Source organism: Elephantulus edwardii, unplaced genomic scaffold (genome assembly GCF_000299155.1).
Source record: "Elephantulus edwardii isolate Elephantulus edwardi_28Jun2011 unplaced genomic scaffold, EleEdw1.0 scaffold00036, whole genome shotgun sequence".
Taxonomy (NCBI): domain Eukaryota; kingdom Metazoa; phylum Chordata; class Mammalia; order Macroscelidea; family Macroscelididae; genus Elephantulus; species Elephantulus edwardii.
This window is the reverse complement of record NW_006399786.1, coordinates 7,647,878-7,666,205: the sequence shown is the minus strand read 5'-3', so window position 1 is coordinate 7,666,205 and position 18,328 is coordinate 7,647,878. Positions and strand designations below refer to the sequence as shown.

At 36.8% G+C, this 18,328-nt stretch overlaps 1 protein-coding gene and 1 pseudogene across 1 annotated transcript in view; both read left to right on the top strand.

Moving 5' to 3' along the window:
* AKAP11 (A kinase (PRKA) anchor protein 11) overlaps positions 1–16,667 on the top strand; it is a 48,173-nt gene extending 31,506 nt beyond the window's left edge. The window contains exons 7-11 of the mRNA XM_006884614.1: positions 4,118–4,273; positions 9,159–9,242; positions 10,363–10,409; positions 12,868–13,028; positions 16,527–16,667. Of these exons, the coding sequence (XP_006884676.1) occupies positions 4,118–4,273; positions 9,159–9,242; positions 10,363–10,409; positions 12,868–13,028; positions 16,527–16,667 (589 nt within the window). The remainder of the gene's footprint in view (positions 1–4,117; positions 4,274–9,158; positions 9,243–10,362; positions 10,410–12,867; positions 13,029–16,526) is intronic.
* Positions 13,563–16,335, top strand: LOC102864272 (annotated as a pseudogene).
* Positions 16,668–18,328: the final 1,661 nt, after the last annotated feature.

The window sequence follows — 18,328 nt, the reverse complement described above, 5'->3', positions numbered from 1 at the left end:
GTTTTGTCTGAAATTGGTATTGCCACTCCAGTTTTTTTATGGATATCATCTGCTTGGTATATTTTACCCCCACCCTTTGATTATAAGTTTGACTTTGTTTTCTAGTTTCTTAAATGTGACTCTTATAGGTAACATATTGATGGGCTTTGGTTTTTAATCTATTCTGCTACTCTTTTTCTCTTAATTAGTTCCTTTAAGCCTTTCAGGTTGAATGTGATTATTGATAAGCTCGGTTTTATTGTTTCCATTTTGTTGTGTTTCTACTGTGATGAGTAGAAGTGGTAAAAATAAGTTCACTATCTTTTTTATTTTAAGGGAAAACATTCTCAGTCTTCACCATTGAGTATGATGTTAAAGCTATAGGTTTTTCATATGTAGCTTTCAATCATATGGGGAAATATCCTTGGTTTCCTAATTTCTTTAGTAGGTTTCTATCAAAAGTTTGTTGAATTTTGTCAGATTTTTAAAATTAATTGATGTGATTATATGTTTTTTTCCTTCATTCTTTTAGTGTGAACATGGTGTAGTACATTAATTGATTTGGTTATGTTGAACTACCTTATGTTGAATTCCTTGGATATCTTCCATTTACAGTGTGTAATTCTTTAATATTCTGAATTTCAGTTTGCTACTATTCTGTTGAGGATGTTCAAAAGGGGTATTAGTCTATAGTTTTCTGGCGGCGTCCTTGTTTTACTTTGATCTGAAGGTAATATTTGCCTCAAATTTCAGTCCACTAAACTACATTCACTGCCACCGAGTTGACTGCAGTTCATAGTGACCCTCTTGTGCTGTTGAGGTGGAAAATCTTTATCACGGGAAACTGCTGCTGATGGATTCAAACCGCTGGTGACATACAATCTTTTTGATTAGCATCACAGCATTGTAACATGGCCATGCTCATTCTTTTATGTATTGTCTGTTTTTTTGCTATTCTGACAAGGTTGAGTATCGGACCAGAGAGAATGCGGCCATGAGGTTGAAATTGTTAGTGTTTTGCAGGAAATATTGGTGACTCTGTCCTCGAGCTCTGTCGTCTTTACTTGTGATTACACTGGTTTTTGGTTATGATGATTGATAGACAGTAATAAATAGACAGTTAATAAATTGTCATATAAGTGCAAGCGAATCCAGCCTTTCTACATCAAAACAACTTTCCTTTGTCTATACATTTTATCCACTTTTCTTCCTTCCTTCCTTTTTTTTTTTTCTGTTCTAGCATCATGGATTAAAAATAGACCATTCTAGACTGGAATTTGTCCAAGACTTTATTCAAGTGACAAAGGCTGGGTTGCATAGTGGGTTGGGTTGGGTTTTTTTGTTTTGTTTTTTTCATAGTATTTTATATGTTGTGATGCTAACAGAATGATTGTTGAGTAATCTTTGTTGTTGTTGAATCCACCACTGCTCTGTGTAAGAAAGATAGGCAGTCTTCTTTCCTAAAGATGGATACCCATCAGATACTGGGTATCAAATAGCCTTGGAAACCCATCGGAGGGTTGCCGGGAGTTGGAATCTCTTCAATAGCAGTGGGCTTTGTTTTTATTATTTTCATGCCCTAGGAATGTCTTCCTGTAATTTTCTCACTTTTCCTCCTTAGTCGATTGTTTGCAGTAGTTCTCCTTCTAAATCAGTGCTACTCAGTTTGACCATTTATTAAACATTGATAGGATGTAACTTTGTAGAATTTTTTCTTCTTTTTCTTTTTAATAATTGTGCTGTGATTCTGTCAGTACTAATTATGAATAATTGGCTACTGAGTATGCCGTTTACAGCATTTTATTTTCTGTTTTTACAGTTAAACTCATCTTTCATGCTTTAAGGGACATCTATTCCAGTGAATTCTTTTTAAATCTTTATTGGAGGAAGCGTGACCAGGGTGCTCTTAGAGGCAGGGGTGATGAAATTCCATCTCATACTTCAGACATGTCAGGAGGGACTCTTTCCTGGACATATCATGTTTGGAAAAGTCGACAACCAGCTAAAGGGAAGAAGACTCTCAATGAGATAGATTGACACAGTGATTATAGCACTGGCCTTGAATGTGGTGGAGATCATGAGGTTGGTACAGGATAGGGCAAGGTTTAGATCTGTTGTTTTTGGTGTCAGTGTGAATCATAGTTGACAGTTCTTAATATCATCATTTAGGCTATTTCACAAATGTCCTTTGTCTTGTACATGTTTCAGTCATGAAAATAAGACAAATATTTTACATGTCTGTAATAACACAGATAGTGACATATGTAAGTTGTCAGTGATAGAAAATACTTGACATGCATTTAGAAGATAAAACACAAGAACTGTGTTCTGAACTGTGCTTTCTAAGTCAGGAAAAAAAATCCTGGAGGTCATTATAAACTCTTCCATTCACTTCATCCAGTGGGTTTTCTCAACCAAAAGTCTGTTAGATTATGCCACTTAGAAGGAAATGTGTTCATATGATGGAAAAGAACAAAGGGCAGCACTGTTAGAATGAAAGGCTCAGTATGCTCTCTGTAATGCCCAGGACAATTCTGTGTTCTGTACTCTAAGTTAGAAGTGAGAATTACAAAACAGAGAGGCAATTAGGGAGTATCAGAGGCACTGAGGATACAGAAGTGAATAATGCAAAAATCTTGTTTCTCTTGGAGCTTAGGTAATAGTGGAAGCAGACAGCAAATAAGTAAAATAAAGGTGTTATGGGGTTTGAGTGGCATAATTAAGAAGCTCTGATGATATAATAGATTAAGCATTGGACTTCTAAATGAAAAGGTGGTGTTTGAAAGCCACTTCGAGGGAGAAGAGTGATAAGAGTGTGCTTCTGTAAAGATCCACAGCCCTGGGAACCATATGGGCAGTTCTCTTCTGGCCTTTAGTTTGCGGTGGAATTGACCAAATGGTAGTGAGTTTTGGCTTGATGTGATGAGCAGGGAGTGGTTTTCAGTATGGGAAATATCACTGAGCAAGTAACATGGAAGCAAAGAACACCAGGAAGGGTGACGTTAAGCTGTGGTAATTTGTGAAAGTGCATGGGAGCGAGGGGTAGGACATTATGTGTTTGGTGACTGTAAAGAACCACTTGAGTGGCTGAAGCACATGATTCGGGGAGAATTTAGGAGAAAATGTGGAGATGAGGAGAGGATCCAGGGAGGATGCTGTCCTGTGTGCGGGTGAAAGGACTTGGCTCTCACCCCAGTTGGGTGCAAAGCTATTGGAAAGTTGACTAACTTTGATTTCATATTTAAAAGCAATACTTCAACTATGTCAAGAATAGCACTTGGAGGAGGATTAACAGTTAATCACCAGTGAATGTACTTGTCTGTAAAGATGGCAAGAGGAAAAAAAAAGTGAGAAAGGTTATCAGAACGAAAAATCTTGACAAGATTTCACATATTTGAATGTGGATTTGAATGACAAGTCCAGTTGTAGAGCCAGAATGAGGTTCTGTTAAGTATATGTAAAAGGAAGAACTGCTTTTCTTAGAGATTATTAACCTACTTGATAGTGGTTTCAATTGAAACTATGAACAGCTTTAAGGAGAACTTAGATAAATTATACCGTAGGGATGGATGCACAGTAAATTAACAGATCAGTTAAAAGTGTTGGTGGGTGACTTGGTTAACTTTGAAATTAACAGGCTACCCTCTGAAGTCTTTCAGTATTAGCAAGCACACAGCAAAAGATTAGATGGACCACTGATCTGACTTAACATTATCATTGCTTGGATTTTTGGTTATCTTAATTGAATATACCATGGATGGCTAGGAGAGCAAACAGGTTCATCCTGGAGAGGGTGAAACTAGGCTGTTCCTTGGAGGCAAGGATCCTGAAGCTCCAACTGATATACTTTGGACATGTTGCAAGGTGGGATCCATCCTTGGAGAGGGACATCATGCTTGGGAGAGTAGAGGGACAGAACAAGAGAAGAAGATCCTGGATGAGGTGGATTAACTCAGTGACTGGGGAAATGGGGATAGGTGTGTCAGAGACAATAAGGCTGGCTCAGGATATAGCAGGGTACAAAGCTATTGTACGTAGGGTTGCAAGCTAATTGATGGAATGGAACAACCAAACAACTTGTCTCCTAATTCACAATCTGTAATGTTTCTGTTATTTTTATATTTTTCTTTTTTTTAAGTTCAAAAGAAAAAGATGAGTTTCAATCAGTTGAGTCTTTTGGTAGCCAGCAGCTGAACCTCAGTATTGGTGAAGACAGCACTGGTAGCTGGTCCAACCTAAGCTTTGAAGATGAACACCAAGATGAAAGCAGCAGTTTTCATCATCTAAGTGAAAGGTAACTGATGTTTTGTATGTAACTGCTTAGTTTAGACCAAACTAAACTTTCATTTGGTACTGTTAGAAAATTTGATATTGTTTTTAAAATGTTTTATGATTTCACAGTGTTTCTAATAACTTTTGACATTTATTTTCTATAGTAAATGGCCTAGCTGATTTTGAGTGTGCCAGTAAGTTGATTTGAAAAATGCAGCATATATTCAATTTTGTGCCCTTTAAGCATTTCCTTGGCTTTTAATAATTTTTTTAACTTAATTCACTTTATTTATACAAAATCTACTATGTGGTGGCCACAGCTTTTAATACATTTTTTTAGGAAAATCTTTCTTTAAAGGATACAGGTTCTCCTTAAATTGGACCGGTCCTTGGAAAAAGACATTATGGTGGAGGATCGGAGAAAGAGAGGAAGGTTCCCAGCAACAAAGATCGACACATTGACTGTGACAATGGGCTCAGACACATCTGAGTTGGTGAAGTTGGTGCAGAATAGGGCAAGGTTCAGATCTGTTCTTCACGGGGTCATTAGGAGTTGTAGATGACTCAATGGCACCTAACAACAGCAACTTTAGTTGATAAGGAAAAAGACAGTCATCTACAAAAGACACCAAAATGATTCTGTAATTTTGTTAATATTAGTTAAAATAGCATCCCTTTTAGGAGAGTTTCCCATTTGTCCTGTTACTAGAAACAAAATGAGCATTTATACTTGAATTATTGAGATACATAAATCAAACTCATTTTAAGATTACTTTGTACAGCAGAAAGTGCTTACTTCTGTGTAACTTTTTTGTTTAATTTTACTCATTACAGTAGTCTTTGGACTGTTTTATCAATTATGATGAAATAATTTCTTACAACCTTAAAGACATCCCTGAATAACCTATGAACTTTCATAAACTTCATTCATACCAACTGATCATTAGAAATAAGAACTATTAAGAACTCCTGAGTCTCAGAAGAGAAAAGGACATTCTTCGACATTGTATCAAGGATTCTGTGAGGGTTTATGAATAAAGTCTGTGAAACTGGCTTATTAGGAAAGGAGGTGGCAGCTTGAGGAAAAGAAATGGTTTTTCACATGATAAAACTTACCACCTCAGAGTGCCTTGCCTTATGCAAATACAAGTCGTTGAAACTGATAGCTAGAAGAACACTGTCACAGATCTTAGGACCCTTGTGCATAACTTTAGAAAATAAAGAGTAGAGAAAAGTCACATGGCTTTTGGTGAGTCAGATTTCTTAAACCTTACAACATGAGGAACTCTAAATTCATTTATTATGTTACAGATTTAGACTTCCATTGTATAAGTATTTGGAAATAGTTATAGCCCTCACCAGACTAGTGGGGGACAGAAAGTCCAACAGCATCTGAAATGCTTTGTGGGCATAATTTTACAAATAGCAATATAAGCTTACAGAAGTTGCCTTATTAAGGGGGTGTGTTTATATAATTCCAGCAACTTCACAGTTTAACAAACCAAATTTACTATACTTCTCAAAACCTAGATGAAACAGGAAAAAGAAGCCATACAGTATAAATTGCAACTTCAGAAAATTTCCTGCTTTATTATTCCAAGTAGTTTTCCCATGTAAAATAAATGTCCAGTAGTTCCCGGTATGTGGGAAGTTAATGTTTGTTAAAGTCACAATGAAGTCTTAATTGATGGTTGGCTATCACTTAGTTTTGTCTTTTAATCTTTGAGAAACAGAGGTTTATAGGACTTCAGAGAGAATTGTAGCTTAGGAAATCCCAATAGAATGGCAGAGCAAATCCAGGGGCATTCAGAGGAGTTGGAACCAGTTGAGAAAATTTTTGTAGAGTGTTATCTAATTTGATGAAAAGAAGTGGGATGTCTGCCAGGCTCTGTCCTTTGTTCTTTCTCTATGTGTGTTATTTTACTAGTGACGTCAAATAATATACTAGTGATTTAACATTATTTTTAGTGATGTAAAACTATTATAGTTAGGAGGGGAAATATTATTGTAATTAGGAAGGGGAAAACCTAGCATCTATTAGAACAAGAACTGTGGTTTTGATTAACTGTAGTCACAGAGTCAGCCCCCATTGTTATTAAGGCACAGATTGTTCTTGATTGTCCAGTTCATCCAGGGCTGGATATGTACTTGTTAAATGCAGTTCCAGATCTTGCTTCCTAGAGTTAGGCATGCACTAGGTAGGTCTGTGTCGAGTCTGCATGTTTGGAAAGCACCTCGGATGATTTAAAGCAGATGACTTGCAGATCACACTTTAAGTATCGTGGTTTACATGCTGATGGCTTTGATGATACCTGTCTGTACTAGTTCTTTCTGGTGCTCTGATCCAGGCAGGAGATGGAAACTTCAGTAATGTGTACACATCTGACACTTTCACTCTAAGCTGATGGCACTGATTAAAAAAACAAAACATAATTTCAAATATTTGGTAGTTCTTGTAAGGAAGGTACAATTGTTTGATAAAAAAAAAAAAAGAATATCTATATGTCAATCCCTTGGAATATTTGAGGTACAGTTTGTGCCCTCAGAAGTTACTGAGAAGGTTAGTGAAGAGGTTAGTCAGACTTTAAGATGGCATTTGCATCTTTAAGACTGAGATTGTTTTTTTCTGAGATATGTCAGAATTTGTAGTAGTCATCAGACTAGTAGTAGTCACATTAGGAAGGAATTTGAGCATTTGATGGAACTTTTTTTGTAGGAGTAAGTATACCTGTTGTAGACACAGGTGTGTGACAGAATTGTGTCATGTTGAGATAACATGCCATCATGACCCTGTGTACACCAGAGTGAAGCACTGGAGTAGTTTTTGTACAATTCTGTTTGTCTCATTTGATTGTTAATAGTGACTTGATTTTAAAGGTGTTTTAGTTGATTAAAAAATTACATGGTCATCCTTCTTAGGGCATGGCATTGTATAAATAATTGCCCTCAAATCTGACCATTTTAGATGCAAAGTGAAAGGGGAACCGAATTAGATAAAAGGAGCCTGAATTTTTAGTCTTTATAGTTTTGACTATTTTTCATATTTAAAACTTAAGTGAGAAATTTTCATTATTAGAAAATTATTACTGTTATTCTGAGTAAGGATATTGTGTGTTTTTCTTTTTCTTTTTTTTTTTTAGTAAACAGTCTTTTAATAGAAGTATGTTTGAGATTATTTTCTCTTTCTCCTAACTCCAGCTGTCTGTACTATATTTTCAAATTTTCTCAATTTTACTTTCTCTGACACAAACTATTTTGAGCTATTGTACTCGAGTCTACAATTAATTGACCCTTTTTGCCTGGGTTCCCCATCTGTGGATTATGCTAATGTGGATTGAAAATACTTGGGCTTGAGGGAGGGGTGAAGAGGATGTGAGAGGAGCAAGTAAGTGGTTGAAGCAGCTGCTCAAAATAGGGCCTTTCCAGTGCTGTTCTGTGACATTTACATTGTGTTTGGTACTAGGAGTGATTGGGAAATGATTTAAAAAGTATCAGATCAGGTGCATAGGTTATATCCAAATACTATGCCATTTTATAGAAAGGACTTAAACATTCTCAGATTTGGGTATTTTAAGGGGAGGGCATCCTGGAACCAGTTCCTCTACAGATACTGAGGGGACTGTGTATGAAAAAGGCACTCCTCAGTGTTAACTTTTATTTTCTGAAACATCATGGCTAAAGTGAATATGGGTTTGAAAATTGAGATTGCTTAGAAACTACTTAGACTGAAAAAAAATCATTTTGGGGGTGGGGAGTAAGTAGTCTTGTCAACTTTTGCCTGTGCATGTAAAACGATTTCATGACAATCCAATTTTTAGAACCAACATTTAGATTTTTGTAGTTGTCTAGCTTTATACAGTCTTTTAGTGGGACATGTAACAGCTTATCACTGCAAACTAATGTGCTTACTAATTATTTTAATGGTTAGAATTTTTAAAAATTGCATGTTGAAAGTGTTAGTCTGAAAGTCTTAAATTTTTGTTTCTTTATAGTTGCTTTTTATTTGTTGCTTTGCAGCAGTTTTAGAATGTAATTGCATCCTTTGGATGTTTTATGAACATAGCTCTTGCTCTACCTTTTTCTTTTGATTAGGTAGTGTAAAAGTGTATCTTTTTGGAGCTCTGGTAGCCTAGTGATAAGAGGTTCCACTGAAATTCCAGAGACATGTGATTCAAATTCTCCAGCTGTTCATGGGGAAGCATGAGCAGTCTCCTCCTGTGTGGTACTGCCTCTGAAAACCCAATGGAGGATCAGCTGTGGGCAGTTCCAGCTTGACAGCATACAACAACATCTAAAAAAAAAGTATCACACTAGCAAATGATCAATCAGACTAAGTATAACTCTGTTATCGGCCACTTACATAATTGTCCATAATGTTTGAAAGAAAGGGAATTGGTTGGGTGTTTCAAAATTAGAGAAAATTTAATTAGGAAAGGTCTTGTCTAGGACTGTGCTTTGGCACCTTCCATCCCATCCCATCCCTTCAAAAAGTCCATCACTGCTTGCACCATCTGAAGACTTGAGAAAGTTAACTTAAAAAAAAACAACAAAACAAACTTACCCAAATGGAAGAGTATTGGATTTTAAAAGTTAAGATTTGTTACAAGTCTCATTGTGAAAGTTCTACATTCATTTGCTGTCGTAAAAGGCTTTGTATTACCCTGTAAAATCAAGTAACGTTTTAAGTTTTTATGGCCTTTTGAGGACAAGAAAAAATATTTCAGTCCTTGAGCTTAACGATTTAGAGTAGCGATGAGGTCTCTTTTTTGCCTCTGGGTGCTGCACTCCATTGTGGCACCGTTCAGGACATCTGTAGTTGTCATGGACAGAAGCTGTTTCCAGAAAAATGAAGGTCGTCTTTGCTATTCATTTTCTAGTTCAGCTCTGTTCTCTTCTTCCTCTGGCAGTAATGGTAACAGCAGTAGCTGGAGCAGTCTTGGTTTAGATGGAGATTTGTTGGAGGACAATTTATCCTTTCCAACATCAGACAGGTTGGTCCAGACCAGAAACCTAAAATCTGATGAGTCTTTCACCACTAATGCATGAGTCATATAAAGATTGTGGGTTATAGTGCAGTATGTATCAACTTGCTTTTCTTTTATATGTTGACATGATTCTGCTTGATAAATTGACACCTAATGGGGAAATTCAATCATGCTAAGATTTGACTGACATCTAATTGCAAAATGTGTTACTTTTATGCATGTGTTGCTCCTCTGCTTGCTTCTTTTCATTCTACAATTATTCATTAAGAAGAGCTTGCTTCCTACAGAATTTCTGTTTTTTAAAAACTTTTCTTTATGTATATAGTTTTATTTCATATATGTGAACAATATAAAGAAAATGGACTCTTAAAAATGACAGCAGGAAAAGCATTAAGAAATGCCTAATAATTCATGATATTCCATGATACTTAAAGTGCTGTATTAATCTAAAACAAATTAGTACTTTGGCTTTGAACTTGATTTTACATAGGAGTTGCAATGTTAACCCAAAGGTGACACCTCTCCGGTGGTTTGAATCCACCAGCTGCTCATTAGGAGAAAGATGGACAATCTCTCAGCCTCTAAAACTCGTAGCCTCTAAAAACTCACTGGAGGATCAGCTATGAGTCAGTCTGACTCTGTGACAGTGAAGTGGGGAGTGTGCATGGAGGAAGCCTGGTGTCACACTGGTTAAATCACTTGGCTGCTAACAGAAGGTTGGCAGTTCAACTCCACCAGGTAACCCCAGGGAAAAGATGGGCAGTCTGCTTCTATCATGATTTACACAGCCTTGAACATCCTGTGGGGAAGTTCTACTCAATCCTGTAGGCTTACTCTGAGTCTAAATGAACTCTTCAGCAGTAAGTTTGCTTTTTTTTTGTATGTCCACGGTAGGGTAGGCCTTGGTTATTGATAGATGAGTTATCTTTGGGCATCATTTGCAATTCTTATTTCAACATGAAATGGTGTGAGAAGCAACGCTTCCTTTTTTATTGTCATTCTTCCCTTTCTAAATGTCATACATCATACTGTAACAGTTGTTCCTTACCACATTTTAAGAATTGGTTTTAAGGTATTAATTAAAAAATTTTTTCCCCCAACTACTTCTGCTGTTTTATTGACAAAGTGATGAACCTGATGATACAGATGAAGCGCATGGGGATGTTGTAGAAGGTAATTTGTGTTTTATATTTTCAAGGTGTTTATATGTTGTTTTTATTTGGTGATGCTCCCTGAAATACTCTATAATTTTTATATTCGTGCATTTTCATTGCATTAACTGTACTATTTGTGTAAAACATTACAAATCAGAGAGCAGTTAAGCTTGTTTTCTTTGTTCAGTTACAAGTCTCTTGCTGAGCAGTTTTATTATTTGATTGCTAAACTAATGAAATACTCATTATGATAAATGCTAAAATACTTATAAGAAAATTATTCTATCATTTGAGAGAGAAATTCATGATAATTTCTGTATATAATTACTTAAAGTGGAAATTTTGAAGCTCTTGTACCTAATTTGAGAAATGCTGCTCTTAGCTACTACTAAGTCAGCCTCTGGGGACTCTGAGTGACCTTGTACAGGATGGTGCAGAGTTCTGTCCAGTCCACCCTGTGCCATCCCCATGATTGGTATGGCTTAGAACATTGCCGTCCACAGGGCTTCCATTGGCCAGTTGCCCAGGGTAGATTGCCAGGTCTTTCTTACAGGTCCAGCTTAGTGTGTATGCTGGGCCGAAACCTGCTCAGCCTCACAGCATTGCATGTGTCTCCACTGAATGTGTCCTACCTGTCACATGTATTGGAATGGTTACTTTCTTCCTTCCAGACTGGTAGCTTCTAAAATTAGTGTTTTAAGGCCAAACGGAAATAAATAAATAAATTTAAAAATATTGCTAAATTCACCTAATTCCTCCTCCAGTGCTAATCCTACCTGCTTATATACACATATTTGAAGGAAAAAAAAAGGGTTTTCTTTTCATGGACATAGTTCCAGATATGAAAATACCACATAACACAGTCACAGAGTTTTTGAACATGGTTTCTAATCTTAATAAAATATTAGTACAATGGCTGAGTGAATCTAGAACTTTTTCATGTGGAAGCTGAATTTTCTTTGTATTCAAGTGGTTGAATTTCTTATTATTTATTAGGAAAATATTAATAATACCATCTATGTAATGCATGTACAGATATATCTGTATTGCTTGAGGTATTTATTTTTGAGCCAGTGATGTCCCCCCCCCACTATAATTTCTTTAGGAATGGTAAAGCAAATTGCTGAAGTGAATTTCTTAAAATTTGAACTTTCATTTGGCTACATCACTAATTGATTATTATTGATCTTACCAATTGATCTTATTAAAAGTTGTTCCAGAAAATTTTCTGGTCAGTCTTTTGACATGTAAGTGATAGTTCCATATTCTGTCCCCATTTATTTTGCTTGTAAGACCCTGGTACCTCTCTCTATCTGTTTTTGCTGTAGATTTCTTATCTATAAAATGTAAGTGATAATTGTCCCTACCTCTTAAGGTAGAGGAAGGATTAATAGAGTTTGCAAAGATCTAGTATATGCAATATGAATATTTTTCACCTGCTACTGTTCCTGTCATTAAATGCTGTTTAATCTGTTCAACTCCTAGTGATCTTACATAACAACAAAACAAAATGCTGCCCAGTGCTTTACCATTCTCACAGTGGTTCCTCTGTCTGAACCCACTGTGAGCCTCTGTGTCAGTCCACCTTGTTGAGGACTTTCTTTGTTACTGACCTACTTTATTAAACAAGATGTCCTGAAGACCTGTCCTTCTTCAAGGGTTGACCCATCCTGATAACACATCCAGAGTATGTGACCCACACTGTAATTAAAAAAGCATAAAATTTTCAGTCTCTCTTACTTGTCCAGCTTTCACACGCAGTGGGGTGATTGAAAATATTGTTGTGGCTTGGATCAAGCATTTCTTAATCCTGAAATCAGTGCCTTTGTTCTGGAACATTTTAGAGTTTTGTTTGAGGTTGCATCCATCTCCACAGATCTATCCAGTGCACATAGTCCAGACAGCTTTCTTCAAGTATTTTTTTAAATTTTTTTCTTAAATCTAAAGGGTTTTGTTGTGTGCCTCATTTTAGTTTTTGTTGTAAAGATAGTTGATTTTTGTGGCCTAGTCTAAAGGAAATCGAGCTGCTGACTCGGAGGTCATACCTTCTGGCAGTTTGAATCCACCAGTGCCTCTGTGGGAAAAAGATGGGCAATATGATTTACTACCTCAGAAACCCAGTACATGGTCACCTATGAGTTGGTGTTGACGCGACAGCAGTGAGTTTTTTAATTTTGTAAAGTTTTCTTTCCTATCTTTCCCTCGTAGATCTTTTGACAGATTAAGGCATTTATGGTATTAGAATTGAGTACATAAAAATATTGTTTTGATTTTGGCCTGTTAGTAAATGATCAGAGTTACTTTATTGTTTTTGTGCTATTTTGTGCTTTCAAAGTTAATGTTAAGGAAAAAAAAAAGGATTTTTTTTTTTAATTCCCAGTGTTCATTGAAATCTTAATGGAAAACAGATCATTAGAAGCTAGAGTATTGTGTGGAATCAATTTTATTTCATTGTATTGTTTAAATTTAAATATTAGGCTTGGGACGAGATGGAAAGACTCTGCTAATTACAAATGTTGACATGGAAATGTGCACAGTAGACCCTCAGTTGAGGATTATTCTTCAGTGGCTGATCGCCTCAGAGGCTGAAGTTGAAGAACTTTATTTCCATGACTCCACCAAAAAGGAGTTTATCCTAGTAAGTATCTAATTTAAGTGTGATACTTTCTGTCACATAGTAGATAGGGCTCCTTACTTTGTGCTGGAAGTCTATGAAACAGTTAAGAAGAAAGTGCTGATATTTATATGATAATGATAATAGATATATAACATTTACCTGTATATGTTAACACAAGTATGTGTTGATCAACATAGAGGATACATTCTGTGAAATAGGATGTATTTTGAATTGGACATTGTGAGAACACCATATTACACAAAGGCAGGCCTTGTATAATCCATAGATAAATCTCTATAAAGTCTGTTATGTTAAAACTTTATTTCAAAAAAACAACAACAGAAAAACTTTGTGAGAAATTGCTAAACAAAACACAAGAGCTATAGCCACAGGATACGAAAGACTAACTTTGCCAAGCAGGTTGTTGGGATAGGCAGGAGCTATACTGTCAGCTGGACTGAGATTTTTTACACTTGGGTACAGGGTAGAGAGTATGGGAGTATGGAAAGTGGCTGCAGGATCTGAACAGGGAATGGATTGCGGGTGCCAGGAGTGATGGTGCTACCACTTACTAATCACGTACAGAAGGTACCAGCACTCTGCCCCCAGAGCTGAGAGCTCATGGATACCTTGGGTTCCAGCCCTGTTGCATTAAGAAAGAAGCCAGGGAGGGCAAGGTGCATGACCGCTTGACCGATGAATGGAGTCCCGAGGAAGGGGAGGAGGAGCAGAGGCAGAGTTGCTGGGGGAATTGAGTCCTGTTGCTGGTTCACTTTAGGAATTTAAAACTACTGCTAAGAAAAGAAGCAAGAGACTTACTGTCCGTTTTAGCAATACAAAACAAAAGCCCATTATGTTCTCTCTCAGTGTATTTGAACTGCTGCCTTTTCTGTCAGCAGCTGTGTGCTTAACCACTGTACTACCAGGGTGCCTTGTGTAGGGATGCAAAGTATATAAGTCAAAGATAATTTGCACAAGAGAAAAAAAATGGATAAATTGGACTTCATAAAAAATAAAAGACTTGTATGTTTAAAAGAAAAGAAAAAGAACACAAATAATCGAAAATATTTGCAAACTGCATATCTGATGGGACTAGAAATATATAAAGAACTTTTCCAACTCAGTAGTAGATAAATAAAAAGAGGACTCAAGTGAATGGGCAAAGGAATGGGCATTGCTCAATCAAAGAGGCTATGCAAGAGCCTAATACACACATGGAAAGATGATCAGCGCTGCTTTTAGCCCTCCCTGGCCATTTGCAGCAGTCTGTGGAGGTCTGGCCACTCAAAGGTGAGAAGGTGATAGCTGTGAAAAAGACAAAAAAGTCCCTGGAGTCGATCATCTCTAGGCTCCAACTTGTTATGAAAAGTAGGAAAATACATGCTGGGGTACAGCAGGACTCTGAAGATGATCAGGCAAAGAAAGGCCAAGTTGGTCATACTCAACCAACAACTGTCCAGCCTTGAGGAAATCTGAAATAGAATACGAGTACGACACTATGTTGGCCAAAACATCACTACACTGGGAATAATACTTAACTGGGTACACAGTGTGTGGAAAATACTGCAGAGTGTGCACATTGTTTATCATTGTTCCAGGTGACTCTGATGCCATGAAAGACCTTCCAGAAAAGACTAATGAAAAAGAAATCATGTTTCTCTTCAATAAAATTGGCCAGTTTGTTTTTAAAAAAGTAAAAAAATGCTCAGCATCATTTGTCATCAGGAAAATGCAACTCAGAACCACAGTGAAATGCCACTTCAGCCCCAGAAGGATGAATATAATCTCAAAGTAATGTGATAACAAGTAGACAAGAATTTGGAGAAATTAGTAGCTTTCTTCATTGCTGGTTGTTATTGTTAATGTGCCATCAAGTTTCCTGAGACTTATAGCAACCCTATGTAAAACAGTCCTCTCTGTCCTGTGCCAATTTTATTGTCTCTGACACACGTACCCCCATTACCCCAGTCATTGAATCAATCCATCTCATTGAGGGTCTTCCTTTCTTGTGCTGTCCCTCCACCCTCCCAAGCATGATGTCCCTCTTCGAGGATTGGTCTCACATGGCAGCAACATCATGCCCAAAGTATGTCAGATGAAGCTTCAGAACCTTGCCTCCAAGGAGCAGCCTGGTTTCACCCTCTCTAGCATGAACCTGTTTGTTCTTCTAGCAGTCTATGGTATATTCAGTGCTCTTCTTCAGCACACAGCTCAAAGGCACAGCTGCTTTGGAAAACCTTCTGACAGTTCTTCAGAAAGTTTTAAACAGTTACCGTATGATCTAGCACGTCTCACATCTAGATGTATATACTTGAAAGAATCAAAAACATAGTTTACACCAAAATTTGTTGATGAGTGCTTGTAGTAACATTATTCATAATAGTTGAAAGTAGAAATAGCCAAATATATTCATTAACTTATGAATGAATAAATGAATATATATATATAATTTCCATACAGCAAGTATTAATACATGACAATAAAAGGGAAGTACTGGTACATGCTGTGGATAAACAGTGACTAAACCTTGAAAAGAATATAAGTGAAAGAAGCTAGTCATGAAATTATGCATAACATAAAATTCTGTGTACATAAAATACCTAGAATTGGCAGGTCTGTAGAGATAGAAAGTAGACCAGTATGCAGTTGGCTTAGATGGAGGGATCTGGGGAGAAATAGGGAGTGAATGCTCATGGTACAGGGTTTCTTTTTGAGATGATGAAAGTGTTTGAAATATGATTGTGGTGACAATGGTAAATGTCAGTGAATATTTTAAAAACCATTAATTTATGTACTTCAAATAAGTCTCACTAGATCTGTTAAATATTAGAAAACACTGATAGTTTCTATTAACTTAATAGAAAAAAAGAGTGGAAAGTACATTAATTTACATGTACTTCAAATAAGTCTCACTAGAGCTGTTAAATATTAGAAAACACTAATAGTTTCTAAGAAGTTAATAGTAAAAAAAAAAAGTGGAAAGTACATTCTGATTGGTGAAGACAGTTCATTAAAACCCGTGTTTTCTTTTGGGAAGAGGAGGAATGTTTAAATTTCTTAACTTAGAAAGCCATGCTTCCGTTGAGGCTAGCGTGTGTATTCCAGAAAAAAATCCCACACTGTGTTGTGGGAGGAAAATTCACATCCTTTTATTATTAAGCTTGCCATCCTCTTTATTATTTTATGTTCTGAATTGAGGGTGTGGCCATTGCCGTTCACTCACTTTATAAGCATTTCCTGTAGCCATGTAGCCTCTGTCCTCCGGCAGACTATCAGCTGGGTGAGGTTTGTGGGTTGTGTCGCCAGCAATTCCAGTGTCCCTCTGTAGAGAAGATATGTTTATACAGGCCAGGAAGGAAGAGTGTTCTTCTGTTTGGGTGAGGGGATGGCACTTTAGAGGAGAAGTTCTTGTAATAACTGGGAAACAGCAGTTAATTGTAAACAGTAAGATTCTTTGTTTCATCTGCTGTTAAAACTTTTCTTTTGGTTAATGTTTGGCACACTTTTCTTTCTTGTTAGCTTTCAAAACATTTACAAGAGAAAGGCTGGCGCGTGGGAGACCTCCTGCAGGCTGTGCTGAAATACTATGACACCACTGAGACGACCACCAGCGGGGAGAGGCACAAGTCGCTGTTTGATTGGCTCTTGGAAAATGTATAGGACAGAGGCCAAACCAGTAGATTTTTTACTGTTTGTTTTGGGAGAAGAAACAGATTATTAGGGTAAGATTCAAATAGTAAATATTAATTAACTTTGAGAGGAAAGTAAGTATACCTTTTCCAATGCTTATGTCACAGTGTACATAGGTCATACTTTTGTAATCTGTCAGAATACTTTCATTTATTCTTCTATCCACTTGTATTGTGTTCACACCCTAACAACATAAATATGAAGGAAGGTCTAAACAGGAGGTTTTTAGGGGCACTGTCCCCTCATGTTCTTTTTGCATCCAAATAGAGCTGCTAGAAATTGCACTGAAGGTGGCTGAGAATAGGTTCCGGAGATAATTGTCATTTGCTTGCTACAGTTAAAGTGACAGGTGTGCGCCTTTGCAAACAAGTCATACCCTGTGAGTAACCAATCTGTTACCAAATACTAAAGCTGAGTATACTTCTGTTTATTTGGAATATTTCTTTTTGTTGTGGTTTTAAAAATCAGCTTTGTTTCCTAGTTTAGCTATTAGTAGCTGTTTTGATCCTCAAATCATTTAGCAGAAACATTAGTATTTTAGGCTTGTGATAATTTCCACAGTCCTTCATCAAAGACATTACTTATCAATTCTGCCAGTTGTTCTGGCAAGAAAAGCGTTTGTGGTTATGTGTGTGTGTGTGCGCGCGCGCGCGCGCGCATGTCCATGTCCATAAGCATAAGCACGTGTGCTCGTAAAGAAGTACTTTGACCTTGAAGTTGATTGGTGTCCCCTTTTTACCATTTTCTCAGTTAAAAACCCACTTGTTACTTTTAAAAAAAGTGCTTTAAATAAAATGTAAAGCTTGTGCAGTGAGATTTTATTTCTTTCTCTGAAAAGATTTTGGGTTCCATTACCCAACAAATGAAAATTCAAATTGTCAGACTTGTTGAAAATGTAAAATTATTAAGGAAATGAATTCAATAACACTTTCTTCATTGAAATTTTTACCCGTTTTCACTCAAGGATAAGCTTTTCCTAGAAAAATGGGCATTTTTTTTCTCTTGCAGAGAAATTATAAGTTCACTCTTTTGTAAAGCCCCCTGCCATGATCTTGGTGGACTTTGCTTCTTTTCTTTATTGCTTTGTCATGACGTGATTAGAGTACCCAGATTATGCTCAGTTCTGTGTATGGGTGTGCCCGCTTAAGTGTCTGCTTTTCCCCACAGGGCTTTGTAATTGAAGGTATATAATTTTCTCCACTGAAATTCCTCTACTCCTGAGCACTAACAGTTCCAGAAGCTACACAAAGTGTGGAATGCATGGCTCCTGCCAGGGAGCAGAGAATAAGGGCACTTATATAAGTGTGGATTAATAATTACAGTAGAGAAACATATTTTCTACTGAAAGAGATTGCTCTTAAAGACAACCACTCAAAATTATTAGGATATTTTTTGAAGTTATACTATCAGCGTTGGGATTTTAAAATACAGGACCATGGAAGTAGAGGAAAGTTTGAACAAAAGTGTTTGTTGAAGTTTCTTCAGGTGTTTTGTAAGGAGAGGACTGGAGGAAGTACAGAATCAGAATTATTTCTGTCATTAGCTTCTTGGAACTTAAGATGCAGTCACACTCGACTGGGGTTTTAGATGTTAGGAGTTTTAGAATATTTGCTCTTGTTAATTGTAACAAC